Below are 21,859 nucleotides of genomic sequence, written 5' to 3'. Positions count from 1 at the left end.
ACATGCATAAGCTAAGAACGTAGCAGTGGAGTATCTATATCATGAAACTATATATATAAACTATACATACTATACCATATTATACTATACATACTAGTATAAAGTGATATGACTACATAACACGCAATTCTAGTGTTGTCTACGTAACATGCTATAAGTCTGTTTAAAATGCTATCTAAGTCTACATAAAGTGCTATCTAAGGGGCTAGGGCAAGTGCTACGGGCCATGATGGAGTCTGAAAAGGTGGGTTTTCAGACTACGGCGGAATATATATTCAAAGATGTGCACACGTTTTCACAATTCTTTCGAAAATAGTAGATCTACAAGCTCATAGATCTTCTATTTTCCAACATCTAAAGTTTAGAATTATGGTTAAAGTGGTTAAAAGCTATAAGGTCACACAGATGTGTCCTCAGGTCTAAATGGGTTAAAGCACCGCCGACTATAATGTTCTCCTTCAATTTACTTTAGATTTCGATCTGCGTTAGTGTAACTACGGTTGGATTATGGGGGGGCATTAAAAAGATAAGTCTGCCAGAATTAAAGCAAAGCCCGAACACGGAGAAGAAGGCTCTGGGGATTTGCCCGAGGCAGATTGTGTACAGACTATGAATCTCTCATTTGTCCACCGCATTCTTATTCTTCTTATTAAGAGCACATAACACATAAGGCTATATAGTCTTCTTGGACTTTACTGCATGGTATCACCTCGCTCCTGCATTCTCCCTCTCTCTGTTCACTGTATCTATTTTATAATAAATATGAAAAAATCATGGCTAAATGTGAACAAATTTGACTGAGGGGCTGCCATTGGATTATTCTTTTGAATTTTCGTTTTTTTCATGTCATATGAAAGCAGGGGATCATAGCTTTAAAATAAATTGACATATTGGTTGTTCAGTTTGAGTGACCCACCAGTTTTGGAGATATAGCTTATAGAGTAATGTCTTGCAGAAAACAGCGAGTTGAGAAAACACATGTGTGTGTGTGTGTGTGTGTGTGTGTGTGTGTGTGTGAGGGTGTGTGTGTGTGTGTGTGTGTGTGTGTGTGTTTTTTTAATTCCTATAAGTTGTGTCTGCACTTGAACACCACATCAGACTCTGATGATGGAGCGTTTGATTGAATGCTTTGTCTCAGAGCATTGAGACGAACCATTCAATCAAACCCTCCCAAACCCATCCAAGAGGGACACTGGTTGTGCAGTCCAGCAGCGCTCACCTGAGCTCCACTTTGCCGTTGATGAGAGCCAGAGAGAGGAAGTCCTTCTTGCCCTCCTGGCCGTTGTAGAGCAGGATGCCGGTCATCTCGGACGCTCTGAACTCCATGGCGATGCGGGCCGTGTGGTAGGCCTTCATGGTGTTGAAGGCCAGGTAGGACTTACCGCCAAATGACGGGATGAAGTAGTTGATGACTGGGGAAACACAACAACGTGTCACGATGAGTAGGGATGAGGACCCAAATTAGGAATATTTATTAATAAAACTCAGGAACTTCCATACAGGTGCAAAAGGTAGGTAAATCTCTGGAAACATATAATACAAGAACTCCCGCAACAGGGAACTATGAACCAACAAGAACATAATGCAAACACAGGACTTAAATACACACAGGATAACAGGGCACAGGTGGAACCAAAACACAATCAACACTAGGATAGGCTGGGACAGAACACAGGTGGAAACACTGACAAATTACAAGGTAGGGTAGACAAGGTAACTAACAGTAACTAGGAAGACAGGAAACACTAGGAACAATGCTACAAAATAAGGCAACAACAGAGTAACAGAAAACCAAAACCAAAGGAATACATGAGAAAATACATATAAATGACAGAAATACATATTATAGTCCAAAATCTAAATAAGGACAGTCAATCCTCGGACCGTGACACAACGCACAGAGCCTAGAACGTCAATGCTGCACATTGTTCCCATGAATCAACATTACCGTGTCATTATTGGCTATTCACTGATAAACGCGCATTCGTGCTTCTATCGAGTTTTTTGATTACCGTAATCGAATATTCGAGAAGTGTTTTCTTTTATTTAAGATATATATATATATATTTATAGCCTATACAGTATATCAACAAATTAAGCATAAGTGATACTACAATTTATATTTATACTACAATAGTGCAAATAGCTGCCATGCTCATGACGCATCGTGATGTGACACAAGAATGTATTTTCACAATTTCTTTTAATATTTAATTTTTTTTTTGTCTATTCCTAAAATAGGGATTGATAGTATCAGTATTTTTTTTTAAATTGATTAAACCAAAACTTTTGCATGCTTAGTATGCATACGGACACACGGGCATGAACCATTTCTTGTTGTTTTTTTTCGAGCCAGTCAACAATTATGATCACTAGTCCTTACCCGTTGTGAGATATTTGCCTCCCCTTGTGGCCGTGAAGGGTACTGCGCGCCCGGGTGCGTTTGTAATTGACTAATAAATAAATTAATAATCATTAATGTGTCAAATCGAAAAAAGGGCTTCGTTACGCCCTCCATATGCATATGGTCAATGCCTGTGTGAAAAGGGACTGATTGGTGCAGGCAGTAAGGAGTTACGGCACTGTTTCTGACAGACACACACACACACACACACACACACACACTGTTAGAATTATAGTATGATTATCATCCATTTTCTGTCCCTCTCTGTGTTTGTCCGCTCCACTCAGAGGGGAGAGAATAGAATGCTGATGAGCACTGGTGGAAAGTAACTAAGTACATTTAGTTGCTGTCGGGCAGAAACCTCTTATCTCCATTCCAGGTTTTTTTGCGGCTTTCGCCTTTATTTTATATTTTTGAGTTGTGCAACCACTCCAAGGAACAGCAATGTCCGTGTCCGCCTATGTGTTCACCTATGTGTTCACCTATGTATGTATGAGTACCAGTAGGGGCGCTGTTTGCCAGAAACAGAGAGAGAGAGACAGTGCTGCACTGTTGCCTGCTAATGAGAGAGAGAGAGAGTTGCACCACTCGGTTCACACGGGTGTGATTTTTATAGAGGGACAGACAGTAGGCTGACAGGAAATGGGGGAGAGAGATGGGGGAGTGACATGCAGTAAGGGCTGTCGGGATTCGGGAGTCGAACCCGCGGCACACTGCCAGACTCGGGCTACCGGCCAAGGTGCCTGGACCGCTGAGCCACGGCGCAGGCCTTATCTATTTTAACTTTCTTTTTTCGCCCTACTTGATCCTACTATTACTACAGCGTCATTCACATTCGAAAGCATCAAAAGTAGCAGATCCACAAGCTGGAAACGCGGTGTGAATCGACATGCTTTGAGCTTGTAGGTCTACTACTTTTACTGTTTTGGAATTTGAATCCTGAAAAGTAACAGTTTTGGACATAAGAGGTTTCCACCCGACAGAGACAATTTACTCAAGTACTGTAATAAAATATATTTTAAGGTACTTTTATTTTACTTATTATCTTTTTATATACAGTACGTTATACAGTAGTTCTACTCCACTACATCTCAGAAGCAAATATACAACTATACAATTATTTTACCATCATATTTGCTGTAGCAGATTCAGATTATTATTATTACAAAATACGCATTAACGACTATTTTCGAAAAAGTTTCATATGGTAGGCTACTTTATGCAAATACCTACTTTTACTCTTGCTTTTTTAATACATGCCTTTTACTTGTAAGTTGTATCAGAGTAGTTTTATGCTGTAGTATTGCTACCTTGCTACTTCTACTTAAGTAAAGAATGGGAGCACTGTGTCTCTCAGATGGGTATAGACTATAGAAAATGGGTCGCTGATGAGTTCCCATTCACTTTTAATGGACTGATTGATCTCGGGGAGGGCTGGCTGCGCACCGTGCCCGATATTTCATTTAGCCACTCTAACGCTAAACACACACCAATTCATTCTCACCGGCTAATCCCCCCATCAAGGCTATTAGTGTCAATTATCTTAAGATGCAGCTGTGAGAGACCGTTCCCTGTCCCAAAACTCAGGAGTGGTGAGAGATGGACCAAATAAAGGAAGAGAGAGGGAGAGACAGAGGGACATAGAGAGAGAGAGAGAGAGAGAGAGAGAGAGAGAGAGACCAAAAAACCAACAAGGAGGGAATAAGAGGCAGACGGTATGAAGAGGGCTCCCATAGCGCTGGCTGATTTATGGGCTCTTACAGTAATGTTGAATGGATGATGAATCTAGTGCTGTCGGGTAGAAACCTTGTATGTTACGTTTCAGGAAATGGGGAAAAACAAACCGTGTGTTCCGATGGATCCAATCAATGCAGTTATTATTTGTCACAAGCCTCTTGTTACTACCTTTGATTAATTGGTGCAATATTTATAAAACCCACAGGGAGACTTAACCATACACTTACTGACGTTAAAAGACATTTTGACAATAACAAACATCGATCGACAAGCCCACAACGCGTCGCATTGTGCCGGCTGTTGTCACATTGTGAGCTTGTCTGTTCTACCTTTGTGTGACACTGTGGCATACGTTCATGGGAATAAATACATATATTTAAATGAAAAAGTTGAAATATGGAGATGGCAGGTTTCTGCCTACCAGCGACATTATGCGAATGGCTCAGAGGGTGGTTCAATTTGGAGGTGTTTGTGGAGGCTCTGAGCCTCGATCCCTGATGGAGTAGTAGTTTTTGGGGAGCTTGGAGAGGGAGAGTCCCGCGTCTGGGTCAAACACATCTAAAGCCTCTTCAGAAAGATTCCAGGAAATCGATTCAAAGTGGGAGACGCAGGTGAGTCCCACTGTAGATTAGAACATCTCGAGTACGGAATGAGTTTGGGTAAGTGTGAAGAGCGGATCGCTGCTTTTTAATAAAAGAGAAGAGATGAGATTCGGTATTAACAAAAGAAAAAGTGAACGGAACGCAGAAGCAAATGGAATGAGAGTGACCTCCTGGATTTGGGGAGCGGGGTGGGAAGGCAAACCTGATCATCTCGCTGTAGATTAGCAATTTTCGATTACTTTTTCAATTACCGTAATCTAATTTACTTTTTTTATATAAATGTGTTATCGCATTTATTTATTTATTTCAAAAAAAAGAAAAAAGTTTTTTAGATGAAGTACAATTTTAAGTTATGTATCTAAATTAACCCATTTACTGTAGGACTGAGGCCTGAGAACACCTTATAATATTTGAAGTTTTCTGAAAAACTACAAAAGTTATGTTGCTAGTATATACTGTACATAGCAACAAGAACCCCAAAAACGGTTCCCATCTTGAAGGGTACAACCCACCAAAAGGGGTTCCCACGTCCTGTATCAATATTGTTGCATAATGGATTCAACTGATCAGTAGCATATCGTTACTAACTCACCCTTCTGATAATGGATTCAACTGATCAGTAGCATATCGTTACTAACTCACCCTTCTGATAATGGATTCAACTGATCAGTAGCATATCCCTACTAACTCACCCTTCTGATAATGGATTCAACTGATCAGTAGCATATCCCTACTAACTCACCCTTCTGATAATGGATTCAACTGATCAGTAGCATATCGTTACTAACTCACCCTTCTGATAATGGATTCAACTGATCAGTAGCATATCGTTACTAACTCACCCTTCTGATAATGGATTCAACTGATCAGTAGCATATCGTTACTAACTCACCCTTCTGATAATGGATTCAACTGATCAGTAGCATATCGTTACTAACTCACCCTTCTGATAATGGATTCAACTGATCAGTAGCATATCCCTACTAACTCACCCTTCTGATAATGGATTCAACTGATCAGTAGCATATCGTTACTAACTCACCCTTCTGATAATGGATTAAACTGATCAGTAGCATATCCCTAACTCACCCTTCTGATAATTGATTCAACTGATCAGTAGCATATCGTTACTAACTCACCCTTCTGATAATGGATTCAACTGATCAGTAGCATATCGTTACTAACTCACCCTTCTGATAATGGATTCAACTGATCAGTAGCATATCGTTACTAACTCACCCTTCTGATAATGGATTCAACTGATCAGTAGCATATCGTTACTAACTCACCCTTCTGATAATGGATTCAACTGATCAGTAGCATATCGTTACTAACTCACCCTTCTGATAATGGATTCAACTGATCAGTAGCATATCCCTACTAACTCACCCTTCTGATAATGGATTCAACTGATCAGTAGCATATCGTTACTAACTCACCCTTCTGATAATGGATTAAACTGATCAGTAGCATATCCCTAACTCACCCTTCTGATAATTGATTCAACTGATCAGTAGCATATCGTTACTAACTCACCCTTCTGATAATGGATTAAACTGATCAGTAGCATATCGTTACTAACTCACCCTTCTGATAATGGATTCAACTGATCAGTAGCATATCGTTACTAACTCACCCTTCTGATAATGGATTCAACTGATCAGTAGCATATCGTTACTAACTCACCCTTCTGATAATGGATTCAACTGATCAGTAGCATATCGTTACTAACTCACCCTTCTGATAATGGATTCAACTGATCAGTAGCATATCCCTACAAACTCACCCTTCTCGCACACAGAGCCCCCGCGGCCTGCGGGGCAGTTGCAGCTGAAGTCGCCCTCGCTGTCCTCACACGTGCCCCCGTGGAGGCATGGGTGCGAGTCGCACGGCCTGGGCGCAGTGGGCTTATTGCCGCCGCCGTGCTTGGTGATCCTGGCGGTGGTGGCGGTGGCGGGCGTGGTGGTCGGTGGCAGGGCGGCAGTGGTGGTGGTGGGGGGGAGCGGCGTGGTGGCAGGAGGCGGGGCGGTCGTGGTCCGTCGGGGGTGTAGGCGGCGGGTGGTGCCGGCCGGGCGGCGAGTCACGTAGGGGGAGGAGGTGGCCAAGGGCCGCGTTGTGGTGGTGGGGGTGGGGGTGGTGGGGGCCGCGGTCTGGGTGGTGACCGACGCAGCCGCAGTGGTGAAGTACGGGATGGTGGAGAGGCCTGGGAGAGACAGAGTATAAACTTTGAAAATAGCAGATCTGTTATACTGAACTCAAGTAAAGTACAAATTTAAAGTACAAATTTAATGTACAATACTTAAGTAAAGGTACTTAGTCGCTTTCCACCACTGCATTTGGCTCCATTTGAACTAAAGACAATTTAATGGACTGTAAATATAATAGCAATGCAATGCGTGCATGTGTAAAAGGCTGTGCGACAAAAAAGAGGATGAATTGTTTTTGTTTCGTTCACGCCACAAATGAGATATTTCACTGTAGTTAAATAAATTGTTGTAGTAACACAATGCATTTTTATGTGACTTTGTTATGGTCCAAAAGTTACAGTAGCCTATAACAGGAGATATATGCAGTCAGCCCTTGAGGTATTTTCATATTTTCACATATGGCCCCCATTGAAAACTTTGGACATTTTATGTATGGGGTATACATAAAATGTTTGATAATACGGCTCATGAATAACTGAAGAAACCTCAACTTTATGAACCCCCCCATGCATTCCCAGCAGTGACACTCCAGCCTGTGTTACCGTTGTTTGTGAAGCGGATATTCTCCTCCTCGGGCTTCTTGACGGCGATGCCGCTGTCCTTTGAGGCCTTCAGTTGCTTCAGCAGCGCTCCTTCAATGTCCTCCACCGAGTTCTTGGTATCTGGAACATAAAGCAGGACCACAGCTTAGCACAAGTTCCTGCTCCGGACCACTCGCCAACAACCCCACCTGCAGTAGATGACTGATAGTTCGGGCACCGAATGGACCCTTTCTGTAACTATGAGTGTGTAAAAATGGAAGCAAATACATTTGGTTACACTTGTACACACAGTCTAAGTTACATTTCCACTGAGGAGTATAGCTTGGCGTGCCAGAGATAAAACGGAGGAAAGAAACAACCTGTGCGAACTGAGCGGTGCAACTATACTTTGGTGCCTTTGGAGTCAAGCACAGTTGTTGAATTAAGAAAGGTTGACTGCTCAGTGTGAATGACCTGCAGGGATCAATAGGTCGTGCTACAAACCATTCCGTGCTCAAACAGACAGACAGACCTACACACAAAGCCCTTTACTGTGAGCGCTTAGCACTGCTCAATTTATTTTTGAGGGGCGCTAGCCCCTCCTATATTTATCTATTAGTGTAGATTTCCATTTTACACAAACATTAAATTCCCATTGACAATGAATGGAGAATTTACGTCATATGTGGACGAGCAAATCGTTTATTTTCGTCTTACCCAAAGATTTTCTTCCCATTGACAATGAATGCAGAATTTGTGTCTGAGCAAATAGACATGTTACGTCATGATGATGTACGATGATAAGAGCAGGGGGTGTGGAATGCGTGTGTTGAATGTGAAGTAGGTCAAACGGTTCTCCAGTTACGTGCATTACAACCATACACACAGGTACGCATGTACGCAGAGACGTGGCGCATTTACAGTAGGATGTAGTACAATGCAAAATGCCCAGTGTTAATCTATCCAATAGGTTCATACCGTAAAATAAGTCCCAAGAGTAAAAGGAACCGTCAGGATTTTGCCGTGTAAGATTGAAAAAGGGAAAAAGGGCCCTTTCTCCTAATATCATCTCAACCGTGTTATACATGAGGGAGCCGTGACAGAGGGGGCCCCCGGGGGCCCGCATGTCCTCCACTCGCCTCCCAGACATCAGACTTCCTTTTTTTAGATGAATTGTCCTCATATCGTTCAGCGCAGATGGTCTGCTTTACTGGCCACAGCGGAGAGGCTCTTAACAGCACCTGTCTGTCTGTCTGTCTGTCTGTCTGTCTGTCTGTCTGTCTGTCTGTCTGTCTGTCTGTCTGTCTGTCTGTCTGTCTGTCTGTCTGTCTGTCTGTCTGTCTGTCTGTCTGTCTGTCTGTCTGTCTGTCTGTCTGTCTGTCTGTCTGTCTGTCTGTCTGTCTGTCTGTCTGTCTGTCTGTCTGTCTGTCTGTCTGTCTGTCTGTCTGTCTGTCTCTCTCTGTGTCTCTCTGTGTCTCTCTGTGTCTCTCTCTGTATCTCTCTCTCTCTCTGTCTCTCTCTCTCTCTCTCTCTCTCTCTCTCTCTCTCTCTCTCTCTGTATGAAGGATGCTGAACGATGCTCATAAAAAGGTGCAGTGGTGGAAGAAGTACTCAGATGTTTTACTTAAGTAAAAGTATGCTTCTCATTATTATTATTTTATTATTATTATTTTCAAAATGTGTCAAAATCTTTTGAAAAGAGCCGATCTACAAGCTCATCACAACGCGTCACGTTGAGCCTGTAGATCAGCTATTTCCGATAAGTAGTAGTAGTAGTAATGATAATAATAGCAATAATAATAACGAGTGCTTGAGTAAATGTACTTAGTTACTTCGCACCACTGGTGGTGGTGGTGGTGGTGGGGAGGGGGTTATGAGGTACAGAGCGGAGGAGCTCATCTGTGTCCCCTCAGGGAGGTGAGAGGCGTCCAAACTCACCACGGCAGAGAGAGATATACGACCGACAAAAGCCCTATAGCAGCGCAGTGAAGTGGGGGTGGGGGGGGGGACAAGGGGCTTATGGAAGCTCGCTTTGCTCCCGCGAATAACAAACACCTCTCTGAAGACGCAGCGAGAAAATCTGATGATGTTTTTCCATTTTTCTCCCTTTCACACCAAGTCAATTGTCACGGAAAAAACAACAACAAATGTAATTGGAAAAAAAGGAAATCGAGCAAAATGCACGATTATGAGATAATTAAAAGCAATACTGCTGCCTGGCGATGCAAAACCCAACCCCCTGCTCCCTAAAAAATACCCACTTAAACCCATAAAAGTGACACTTATGCTAATGTGGTTCCCCAAACTTAGTTTCTTGCATTGTTCATTAGCCATGCTTAAAAGCTGTTCCTGTCCTCTCCAAAGCTCCTCACCTGGTTTGAAATGGGCCTCCACGAACGCCAGGATGGAGTTGCTGGGCGCCAGGTTGCGGACACGGACGCTCATGAAGTCTTTCTGCACCTCGGACTTTCTGAATAACTCATTGAGCTGTAAGAGAGAGAGAGAGAGAGAGAGAGAGAGAGACACCCACATTCATATTACTAAACTTCAACATCAACATTTTCAGACTGCAATTCTATGAATGCCATTTTTGCACATTTGCCCTTTCTAACCCCAAAGCTGAAAAGAGAGCTTGTAGATTGTAGTTTTCAGAGTACGACACTGGCACGTAACCGTGATACAACAATTTGCCTTGTGAGGACCTTGTGAGGACCTTGGTCCTCACAAGGTCTAGTTACACTTGTGGAGACATTTGGCCCTCAGAAGTATAGTTAAAAAAACGCATGCACGCACGCACGCACGCACAGTCACACACACACACAGAGTAGAAAGAGAGGGAGAGAGAGAATGTGAACAGATGATAAATGAGGCTAGTAATGAGCTCTATGCAATGATACTGGCGAGTCCAATTCCAGAAGGCCGTACAGTAATCTCCCAGGGAGAAAGATGCTCTGTCAAATTGGGCCGCGCGCGCAAAAACAAACCTATTGGATACGAAGTGCACAAATTGACATTTAGCTGCCGCCCAGGCATTAATTATAGGAACAAGTTTTTGCAAGGCACCATGGTAAATGTCATGCCACCCCGACATGTGCTCCTGATTGCTTCTGCTTCGGATGCACCCGCCGTGCGCACTCAATGCAGAGTGTGTGTGTGGGTGGGTGTGTCTGTGTGACTGTGAGAAGCCAAATTAGGTGTATAATGAAATGAACAGATCTTTCCTATGTGTGCGAGGGCGTGTGTAATCTGTTACGCTACGTAACGTATCACGACGTGGGCGTGTTTGCAGATGATCAATAAGTATGCACGCACACACCGACAGCCACGTGCACCGTGTTTCAAATGGCCCGTAGTCACTCCCTTTAAACATTTAAAGGAGCACTCCACCAATTTTCAACCTCATCTTCACATAATTGGTCCCTAACTGGTCACTGATACTCACTATAAGATGGCGGGCTGTAGACAGGTTTAGACAGATTGCTGAACTGTCCACAGTTTAGCGTGTGTCCTCTGAGAGTGAAATCTTATAATGAGCATTAGTGAAGACAAATCATCACAATCTGTGCTGGCACGACAACATCTCGTGAATTGCTACTGTACCCCGCTGTGCCATCCACGAGATCAAGAGATTTGATTACTTTTTTGTACTCACATGGTAGAAACACCTACAGCCCGATCAGACGCGCATGTCGCCGCGCGGACGCCTAATTGTCCCTTTTCTCCTCAAAATGAGACAAACTACAATCTTTGGGACCTTAACAAAACACTAAAAGAAAGTGAATCCATCGTGCGTCGACACACTCAAATATGGAGGGCTTTCACTTCCGGGTCGGGTGGAAGTGGTCTCTTCTTCTGCGTTTTTCAAGCATTGGCCTCACGATCCCGCCTATAGTAACCGGAGGGAATGTGTTAAAGGAAGATAGGTTGGAAATGGGTGAAGTGCTCCTTTAAGGCCTACATACTTTGTCGTAGGACTAACAGTGTACAACAAGCTACTGTACACGCTGTAAGCTTTGGCTAATGTTCCCTATTTGTCGAAACATTTTGAGAGCTTGTTGGAAGCTTGTTGTGGGCCTGTAATGAAAGGCCCTCCTAAGTAGTTAGCCAGGGTTACTGTGGGTAACTCAAGCACTCTGGGTGTTGTCAAGTTCAATGAAGGGCCTCTTACCTCTCAACCCTACACAGCTGGTGGCTGTGGGTTTGAAGGGGGCCAGGGACTGTAATGTGTGTGTGTGTGTGTGTGTGTGTGTGTGTGTGTGTGTGTGTGTGTGTGTGTGTGTGTTGTGTGTGTGTCCTGGGCAGCTAGCTTGCGCTGGCAGCAGGCAAGCACTGCTCAAAACAAAAAGCAGGACTTCAAAAGCCAAGGCTTTCACTTTGTCCCCAGCGGAGATGTAACCTAGAAACACCTACAGCACAACTCTCCCTTCTGTCCTTATCAGCTCTCTCTCTCTCTCTCTCTCTCTCTCTCTCTCTCTCTCTCTTACAGTCTCTTCTTCCTTCTTGTCTCTTCAGTTAGTTACACACTGTAAAAGACTAGAACACACGGGAAGAACGGGTTCCACTGTAGACTGTATACACAGCATTCACACACAAGATGCAGCAGATTAGGTCCCGGTGGGGGCAAGTCACAAGTGACACCGATTCAGCAGCTGGTGACGCACATGCAACACGCACGCACGCACGCACGCCTCCCAATTTGGAGAGTTAGGCCCAAAAGATACACTCTGCTCAGCACAGACTACTAAGTTTGGAGAAAACACTAGAAACCCTAAACACGTCGGAACCCGATTAGCTCGGAGGCATACAGCCGTGAACAACAGAATGGGCATTGACGCCGTCAGAAGCCAAATTGGTGTGACTGATATCTTCACAACGGTGCCGACATTGCTAATATCAGAACAATACTTGCTTGGCTTAGCCAATTTTCCGTCTTGCTTCTGATGCAACACTGGTACTGTATGGGCCATCCATACAATGGCAATTCAACTTTACAGCACAGTTCCTGGAACCGTACAACACTAGAAAAGGAGAATGCGAGTACTCGTCTCTGTTGGTATAGGTCTCTCACGGCTCGGAAAATAATCAAGTAATTTGAAAAGATCAGGAGCGCTCTTACACGTCCTTTTTTAGGATCTCTTTTTTATTATAGCAGCAGCAGGGAAGTTTGGAAGTTTTGGCCAAAGCCTTCCTCAGCATGATACACTCACTACTGCTGGGTCATTTAATAAATGACAGATCCTAATAGAACGTTAAGTGAGTGCTGGAGATCTTTTCAACTGTACAAAACTAGCACAGGGTATTTCAATGAGGTCTATTAGGTTTCTCTGGTACTTGTGGCATAGACATGTTCTGCCCAGAACACACTTTATTCTATTTTATCGCAGATGCCTCAGGGCATGTACTTGTATTCTAGCACAGCTGACATCTAAATCAGCAAATCAGTGAACCAGTGAAGTTGCTGATGAAAGATTTCGCTGATAGTTTGGCATGATGTTGTCTCCCAAATTGACTTTGAATACCCTTGGAGTGTTGTGCCAAAAACTTCGTCAAAGTCTACTTCATTTTCATCCAAGAAAGCGACCAATTGCTTAAACCTAAAGACATTTTGCAAGCGCACACTAATTGAATTTACAGTTCTATTTAGAATCTTTCATGCAGGGTTTGAAACTTTATTTTTATCTCGACTCTGAGTCATGGCGGCATGTAATTTACAAACCTGCCATGTTAATGGTCTAAAGAAAGTGCACAGTCTGTATATTATGATGTCTAAACATCAACCTTCTACAATGCTATCTGTATATACTGTACTGTACAGTATGTAGATACATTTTGTATTTTCTTTTACTCAGTTTCTCAGTTTTTTCTTTTCTCTCCTGCTCTTACTCTACCTCGTTCCTCTCCGTTCACATGAAAACTACAAAATGATGGAGCGACGAGCGTGCACAGAAATAAATAATTTCACCCACTTCTTCACACCTAAATCTCGCCACCCAGTAGCTGTCCAAAGTGGACGTGGCGCACGTCTCTTTGCCACACACTCAGCAGAATTCAGAGTGTTCATTTAATTCTGAAAGTGGACCCTAAAGTGGACTCCATTTTCACTTCAGTTAAACGGAAACTGAAGTAAGCATTCTACAACTATGCATTTTCAACTGTACTATCCAATTGGGGACATTTTATCAACCACTCAAGCCCTATTCTATGCATGAAAATATGAAATTAGCGGGCGGGTCTACAAGCCCCCCCCCCCCCCCCCCCCCCCTGGCGTCTGCTACTCACAGCGCTCTCGATGCTGCGGGCCGTCTCTCCAAACAGCTCCGACTTGGGGTCCTCCATCTCCGGGGTGTAGAAGACCTCCTGGCCCTCCACCTGGTCCAGATGCAGGAAGCCGCTGAACCTCATGGTCGCTGCGAGGGAGAAGGAATAGGTGGACACATTAGAATGCTGAGAACGTCACGAGTCATGGCGGTACACACACACACACACACACACACACAGGGCGTTCCGTAACCTCCCGCCACCCACAACCTCAACACGGGGCAGTGCCAGTCTCTCTCGGGTTAGTGATGGGACGTGTTTGTTGTTGTGTGGTTTGACAAAGGGGGTGGAGGGGGAGGTGTTAGTGTTGGTCATTGCTGACCGGTTGGGTTTGTTGAGCGGCTTTGGTGAGGTCATTGGTGGGGTAGGGTGGGGTGGAGGGATTGGGGTGGCGACTCAGGAGGAGGAGTTTGGCTGTGGATGTGACGGTGGCAGTGGGTGGTGGGGGTGGTGGGGTGGTGGTGGGTGGAGTGGATTTTGGGACATATGGTGGGGAAATAAAGACGGAAGGAGGGAGAGAAGGAAGGAAGGAAGACAACTTTGGGGGGGAAATAACGGGGCCAGCGTTTACCAGACCCAGTCTCGTCCAAAAAGTCGGTCGAGGCGTGGAGGGCTGAGTAGAGAAGAGAGCAGGTTAGACACTTGGAAACGTTGAGCACAACACACACACACACACACACACACACACACACACACACAGACACACACACACACACACACACACCTACATGCGCGCGCCGGCGGGCGTGCATGTACAGTAGGAAACATTTATAGGAACAAACAGGACGCAAGACACTCTCAAAAGTGCCCTCTTCAGCAAAGAGCCTCCCTGAACGACCTTGTAGGTTACGTGAACCAACATCTATCAACTCACTGTTATGGTCCTGCTGACCGAGAAAGAGAGAGAGAGAGAGAGAGAGAGAGAGAGAGAGAGAGAGAGAGAGAGAGATGAAATACTGCAGGGAGATGTGGTTGCATGCATGGTGGTGGAGTGTGTGCAACGGGAGCAGTGGTGGACAAAGTACTCAGATTTAGTTTTACTTAAGTAAAAGTAGCAATATACCACAATCGACGTCCACAAGTAGCAAGTCCTGTATTCAAGTAGCACAATTGAAAGTACTCGTTATGCAGAATGTCCCATTTCACAATATATTGTAGATTTTGTAGAAGTATAAAAGTATAAAATTGTGCTGGATGTGTGTGTTTGTATTAATAATCTGAATCTGCAAGGTAATTTGGCAGATTAAAAAAATAATATATATATATATATATATATAAATACTACTTAGCAAGTGGGGTAAAATGTACTTGACTCTGAGATGCAGTGGACATGGAAATACTCAAGTACAGTAAAAGTACCCCACTTTTTTTTGTATATCGTGGGGCGGGAGGCGTATTGGGGGCAGAGTGAGGCAGTCAGCTAGGAGCCGGGGCGCTGATGTCGGGGGTTTTTCTCGGCGCTCGTAATCAGCTGAACAAATTGCCCAAATCAATCACAGTGTACACATACCCTTGCCCGGGCATGCCGGGGGGGGGGGGGGGGGGGGGTGGGGAGAAAGGAAGAGCACTTGTATGATTATCATGAAAGATAGCCGCGTGATTGTCTCCTAATGCTGGCAAAACCGGTGACAGACGTCGGGCGAGTTAAAATTGCATGATAAGGACAACCACCTCGCCACTACACCCCCCCCGCCCCCATCCAATCTCCCCGCCTCTACAATACCTCACACGACACACACATACGTCGATTAAAATCTGAAGAGGGGCCATAAAGTGGAAGCAAAATGGGTGAGGGTTTGATAGGGGCCGATAAGAAACGGGAGGGGGGATGGTTTGCCGGGGGTGAGGGGTGGAGTGGAGGGTTTTATATCTTATAATCTGCAAAGAAAGACAAACATCAGGAGAGGGTGATTTTCCGGCCCACAGCCATAACGGACGGAAAGAGGGAGGGAGTGAGGGATGAAGGGCTGTTTGCCTATCAGATCTTATTGAACTGCAAAGTGTAATGGATTTGTCAGACTTCCAATGGCATATGGGAGAGTTTACAGGAGCTGGAGCTTAGCGTGCCATTAACTTTCACTTTCGCCGGCTATTATCTCCCCATACCATATGAATACTATTATGCTCCAGTTAAATACATCTTCTGTCCTGTCCTGTCCAGGGGGCAGAATGTAACCTGTCCTGTCCAGGGGGCAGAGGCATGTAACCTGGCACCTTACGAGCGCTTGCCGTGTTTCTTCTTTATCCTTTTTTATTTTAGTCATACGTCACTGTCCAGTCTGTTAACCACGTTCAACCCGGCGTCCCGGAACAGCGAATAGTGATATAGCGGGTTTAAGCATTTTCTCACATTAGTGTTAAAGTGAACTCTGATGCTCGCTGTGGAAAACCCTCCCTCAGTGACCGTTTCACACACATCTCGCCTCGTCATCTTTTAGAGACTGACCTCGAGGTGATTCACCACCAGACTCTAGACTTTAGACAGCTATCTGTTAGCGTTAGCCTTCCCCCGACAGCACGCCCCAAAACCCAAGGCGGAATGTCATTTCGTCAATAAACTGAAAAATACAACGAGATGGAGCTGATACAGGCACCTTAGCATAAGCGGAGCGTTGCTTCTGTTGTAATGACGGGGCGGTCGGCTAAGCCGTCCTCGGGAGAAATAAGAGCCTCGAGCATCGATCAGCCTATCTTTTATCGGTGACGCCTCAGTCGAAAGAAAGTATTGATCGGGGTTGGAGTGACATCATTGTTAGCGAGGGCATGTGGCTGACATAAACGTTTACAATAGTTGATTTGTATCTGTTGTCTAATCTGTTGTGTACGGAGGGTGTTCCAGAAGAACGTAAATAACGACTGGTGACACATGACTTTCTCAGAAAGTATTGTTAAAGCTCAACCTACAACAACGCGGCACATAGCATCCCCTCCAAGGAGCCCTGGGGGTCCCTGCACCCACTCTGAGAAGCACTGACGTAAGAAATCTGTAAAGGAGCCCGGCCTCTAGCACTCATTTCCTGTTCCCCGCCTCGCCTAAGCGAGCAGGTCGTTTGCTGAGTGACATTTGTGAGGCTAAATCAGGGCCACAAGCATTAGTTTGCCATCTACACTGGTGTGTGGCGCGGCTGGGTGAAAGACAAGTGAATCCCAGTGAACCAGTGAGTCCCACCGGTTCACTGGGAGGCTTCGGTGGCAACTCGTCCGCACCAGTGAGTGAATCGGAGCGACCACATGAGGCCGCCCGCCCCGGTGCGCTAATTTGTGGCAACCGATTCTCTGGTCGTGCCCTGGCACACTCCCCAGGGACCCCCGGGATAGAGAGAGTGAGAGTCCCTCACTCTAAGCATGGTTTACTCTCCTCTCTAAACAAGCACAAATAGAGAGGGGAATTGGACTAAGGGAGCGAACAAGCAAAAACAAGCAAGAGAGAGAGAGAGAGAGAGAGAGAGAGAGAGAGAGAGAGAGAGAGAGAGAGAGAGAGAGAGAGAGAGAGAGAGAGAGAGAGAGTTGGACTGAGGGAGAGAAAGAGAGAAAGAGAGAGAGAAAAAGAGAGAGAGAGAGAGGGGCAGGCAGAAGCAAAGGGGAGAGAAGAGACTTTTATCATTATGGAGCAACTCCAGCAGAAGGCAGTGGCTGGTGCAACAGGGAGGGCTGGCTGGCCGTGCGTGTGTCTTTTTGTTGGCTCCCTGGCTGCTGGGACCCCTGAGGGAAATGAACTGTGGCAGATTGGATTGAGACCGACTGGAGTGAAGCAGAAAAATAGAGTGACTGAGGTATGGGACGACAGATAGATACAGACCAGTGGTGTTGAGAGGGGGGGCAATGAAAAAAAGGAGCAGGCACACTGTCAAGGCCTGAGCGTTAATTTAACTCAGAGAGTATACGTTCAGTATGGAACCATACGGACCTCTTCTGAGTTAAATATTAGTGCTCAGGTTTTTTGCGGTGCGGAGAGAATAGACAGGACTAAACAAAAGGTCAGTCGACACAGTCAAGCGGTTGCTTATTCATGAATGCGGATATGCAGCAGTTTTCGCAGTTTACTGTTCGTGATGAAATGTTTCAGAGGTCCAGTATTATGAAAAGGCTTGCCTTTTCAGCACTTCAGGTCTATATGATTCTGTATCAATGCTCAACAACACTGTTTTGATTGTTTTATATAATTTTTTACTGATGCAGTCAAATGTTAATTTCTTCACCCAGATTGCACAGAAAGTAGTAAGATGATGGTGGTCGAAACAGTTACTGTGATAAATACAACTGTTCTGATTGCATACAAAAGAAAACTTATTTTAAACTCTGATTTTATGCATATGAAATTATCATATTTTCTATCATATCACATGCTGAGCAGAAGCTTATTTGCATTTAAATGTACTGTACAAACACAGAAACAGCCTGTCCAGGAGAGGACTGAAACAGAAGGGTGTATAAAGGCTTAGCTGACAAGAATGCATAATCTGAGTGGTATTTTCAGAAAACAAAATCGAATACTGTATGTCGTGAGGACCTATAATGAATACAAAATGTGACCTTTGAAAATCAAATGAGGACGTCTTGGTTTCCAATACAGGAGTTTAGTCAAAGAACTTGGTCCACCGAACGCACGCACGCACGCACGCACACACACACACACACACACACACACACACACACACACACGCGCGCGCGCGCTCACACGCACGCACGCACGCACGCACGCACGCACGCACGCACGCACGCACGCACGCACGCACGCACGCACGCACGCACGCACACACACACACACACACACACACACACACACACACACACACACACACACACACACACACACACACACACACACACACACACACACACACACACACCTGTTAAATATGCAACAGGACATAAGCACACACATTTCGTTAGGCGCCACCTGTGCTACCACTTTTTTCCAGGGGTGTTTTGTTTGTGCACGGCGTAAAGTCAGCTACACGTTGTATGAATAAGCCCTGTCATGAGGTGACAGGTAACTGAACCACAAGAGAAAAGAGGAGAGATACATTAAAAGAGATTGAGATATAAACAGGGAGGTAGGTAATGGGCAGAAGAAACGGCAGGGTTAGGATTTGCCCTGAAAGAAGACAGAGACAGTGATGCCGTTGTGTGTTGGGCGGTGTTATAATGTGCACCAGGTGAGTACTTACAGGGGCAGTTAGCGCCCTCTGGAGTGCTGGACGCTGTCTTGCCATCGGGGCAGCAGCCGAAGGGCGTGTTGTCACAGGACGACCTGTCTTCGGCCGTCGGGAAGGTGGTGGCCGCCACTGTCGGACCTGGGGACACGGTGAGAGGGACACGTTAAGAGGGACCTGGGGACACGGTGAGAGGGACACGTTAAGAGGAACCTGGGGACACGTCGGTAAGAGGAGACACTGTTGGACCTGGGGACACAGTAAGAGGGGACACTGTTGGACCTGGGGACACGGTAAGAGGGGACACTGTCGGACCTGGGGACACGGTAAGAGGGGACACTGTTGGACCTGGGGACACAGTAAGAGGGGACACTGTCGGACCTGGGGACACGGTAAGAGGGGACACTGTTGGACCTGGGGACACGGTAAGAGGGGACACTGTTGGACCTGGGGACACAGTAAGAGGGGACACTGTCGGACCTGGGGACACGGTAAGAGGGGACACTGTTGGACCTGGGGACACGGTAGGAGAGGGACACTGTTGGACCTGGGGACACTGTTGGACCTGGGGACACGGTAAGAGGGGACACTGTTGGACCTGGGGACACTGTTGGACCTGGGGACACGGTGAGAGAGGGACACTGTTGGACCTGGGGACACGGTAGGAGAGGGACACTGTTGGACCTGGGGACACGGTAGGAGAGGGACACTGTTGGACCTGGGGACACGGTAGGAGAGGGACACTGTTGGACCTGGGGACACGGTAGGAGAGGGACACTGTTGGACCTGGGGACACTGTTGGACCTGGGGACACGGTGAGAGAGGGACACTGTTGGACCTGGGGACACGGTAGGAGAGGGACACTGTTGGACCTGGGGACACGGTAAGAGGGGACACTGTTGGACCTGGGGACACGTCGGTAAGAGGAGACACTGTTGGACCTGGGGACACAGTAAGAGGGGACACTGTTGGACCTGGGGACACGGTAAGAGGGGACACTGTCGGACCTGGGGACACGGTAAGAGGGGACACTGTTGGACCTGGGGACACAGTAAGAGGGGACACTGTCGGACCTGGGGACACGGTAAGAGGGGACACTGTTGGACCTGGGGACACGGTAAGAGGGGACACTGTTGGACCTGGGGACACAGTAAGAGGGGACACTGTCGGACCTGGGGACACGGTAAGAGGGGACACTGTTGGACCTGGGGACACGGTAGGAGAGGGACACTGTTGGACCTGGGGACACTGTTGGACCTGGGGACACGGTAAGAGGGGACACTGTTGGACCTGGGGACACTGTTGGACCTGGGGACACGGTGAGAGAGGGACACTGTTGGACCTGGGGACACGGTAGGAGAGGGACACTGTTGGACCTGGGGACACGGTAGGAGAGGGACACTGTTGGACCTGGGGACACGGTAGGAGAGGGACACTGTTGGACCTGGGGACACGGTAGGAGAGGGACACTGTTGGACCTGGGGACACTGTTGGACCTGGGGACACGGTGAGAGAGGGACACTGTTGGACCTGGGGACACGGTAGGAGAGGGACACTGTTGGACCTGGGGACACGGTAAGAGGGGACACTGTTGGACCTGGGGACACGGTGAGAGAGGGACACTGTTGGACCTGGGGACACGGTAAGAGGGGACACTGTTGGACCTGGGGACACGGTAAGAGGGGGCACTGTTGGACCTGGGGACACAGTAAGAGGGGACACTGTTGGACCTGGGGACACGGTAAGAGAGGGACACTGTTGGACCTGGGGACACAGTAAGAGGGGACACTGTTGGACCTGGGGACACAGTGAGAGGGGACACTGTTGGACCTGGGGACACGGTGAGAGGGGACACTGTTGGACCTGGGGACACAGTAAGAGGGGACACTGTCGGACCTGGGGACACGGTAAGAGGGGACACTGTTGGACCTGGGGACACGGTAAGAGGGGACACTGTTGGACCTGGGGACACAGTAAGAGGGGACACTGTTGGACCTGGGGACACGGTAAGAGGGGACACTGTTGGACCTGGGGACACGGTAAGAGAGGGACACTGTTGGACCTGGGGACACGGTAAGAGGGGACACTGTTGGACCTGGGGACACGGTAAGAGAGGGACACTGTTGGACCTGGGGACACGGTAAGAGGGGACACTGTTGGACCTGGGGACACGGTAAGAGAGGGACACTGTTGGACCTGGTGACACAGTAAGAGGGGACACTGTTGGACCTGGGGACACGGTAAGAGAGGGACACTGTTGGACCTGGGGACACGGTGAGAGGGGACACTGTTGGACCTGGGGACACAGTAAGAGGGGACACTGTTGGACCTGGGGACACAGTGAGAGGGGACACTGTTGGACCTGGGGACACGGTAAGAGGGGACACTGTTGGACCTGGGGACACAGTAAGAGGGGACACTGTTGGACCTGGGGACATAGTGAGAGGGGACACTGTTGGACCTGGGGACACGGTGAGAGAGGGACACTGTTGGACCTGGGGACATGGTGAGAGAGGGACACTGTTGGACCTGGGGACACGGTGAGAGAGGGACCCTGTTGGACCTGGGGACACGGTGAGAGAGGGACACTGTTGGACCTGGGGACACGGTGAGAGGGGACACTGTTGGACCTGGGGACACGGTGAGAGAGGGACACTGTTGGACCTGGGGACATGGTGAGAGAGGGACACTGTTGGACCTGGGGACACGGTGAGAGAGGGACCCTGTTGGACCTGGGGACACGGTGAGAGAGGGACACTGTTGGACCTGGGGACACGGTGAGAGAGGGACCCTGTTGGACCTGGGGACACGGTGAGAGAGGGACACTGTTGGACCTGGGGACACAGTAAGAGGGGACACTGTCGGACCTGGGGACACGGTAAGAGGGGACACTGTTGGACCTGGGGACACGGTA

The 21,859-nt window shown here is 47.0% G+C and overlaps 1 protein-coding gene across 2 annotated transcripts in view; it reads right to left on the bottom strand.

Annotated features, from left to right (window-relative positions):
* agrn (agrin) overlaps positions 1–21,859 on the bottom strand; it is a 346,246-nt gene that overhangs the window by 37,213 nt on the left and 287,174 nt on the right. For both annotated transcript variants that reach the window (XM_083770140.1, XM_083770141.1), the window contains exons 19-24: positions 18,961–19,086; positions 13,751–13,878; positions 9,844–9,958; positions 7,493–7,612; positions 6,530–6,946; positions 1,220–1,412 (exon numbers count right to left, since the gene is read on the bottom strand). In XM_083770140.1, coding sequence (XP_083626266.1) covers positions 1,220–1,412; positions 6,530–6,946; positions 7,493–7,612; positions 9,844–9,958; positions 13,751–13,878; positions 18,961–19,086 — 1,099 coding nt within the window. The remainder of the gene's footprint in view (positions 1–1,219; positions 1,413–6,529; positions 6,947–7,492; positions 7,613–9,843; positions 9,959–13,750; positions 13,879–18,960; positions 19,087–21,859) is intronic.

This window comes from Protomyctophum parallelum (genome assembly GCF_964188405.1).
Source record: "Protomyctophum parallelum genome assembly, chromosome: 7".
NCBI lineage: Eukaryota > Metazoa > Chordata > Actinopteri > Myctophiformes > Myctophidae > Protomyctophum > Protomyctophum parallelum.
Note: the sequence above shows the minus strand (reverse complement) of the source record. Positions and strands in the feature narration are given on the sequence as shown.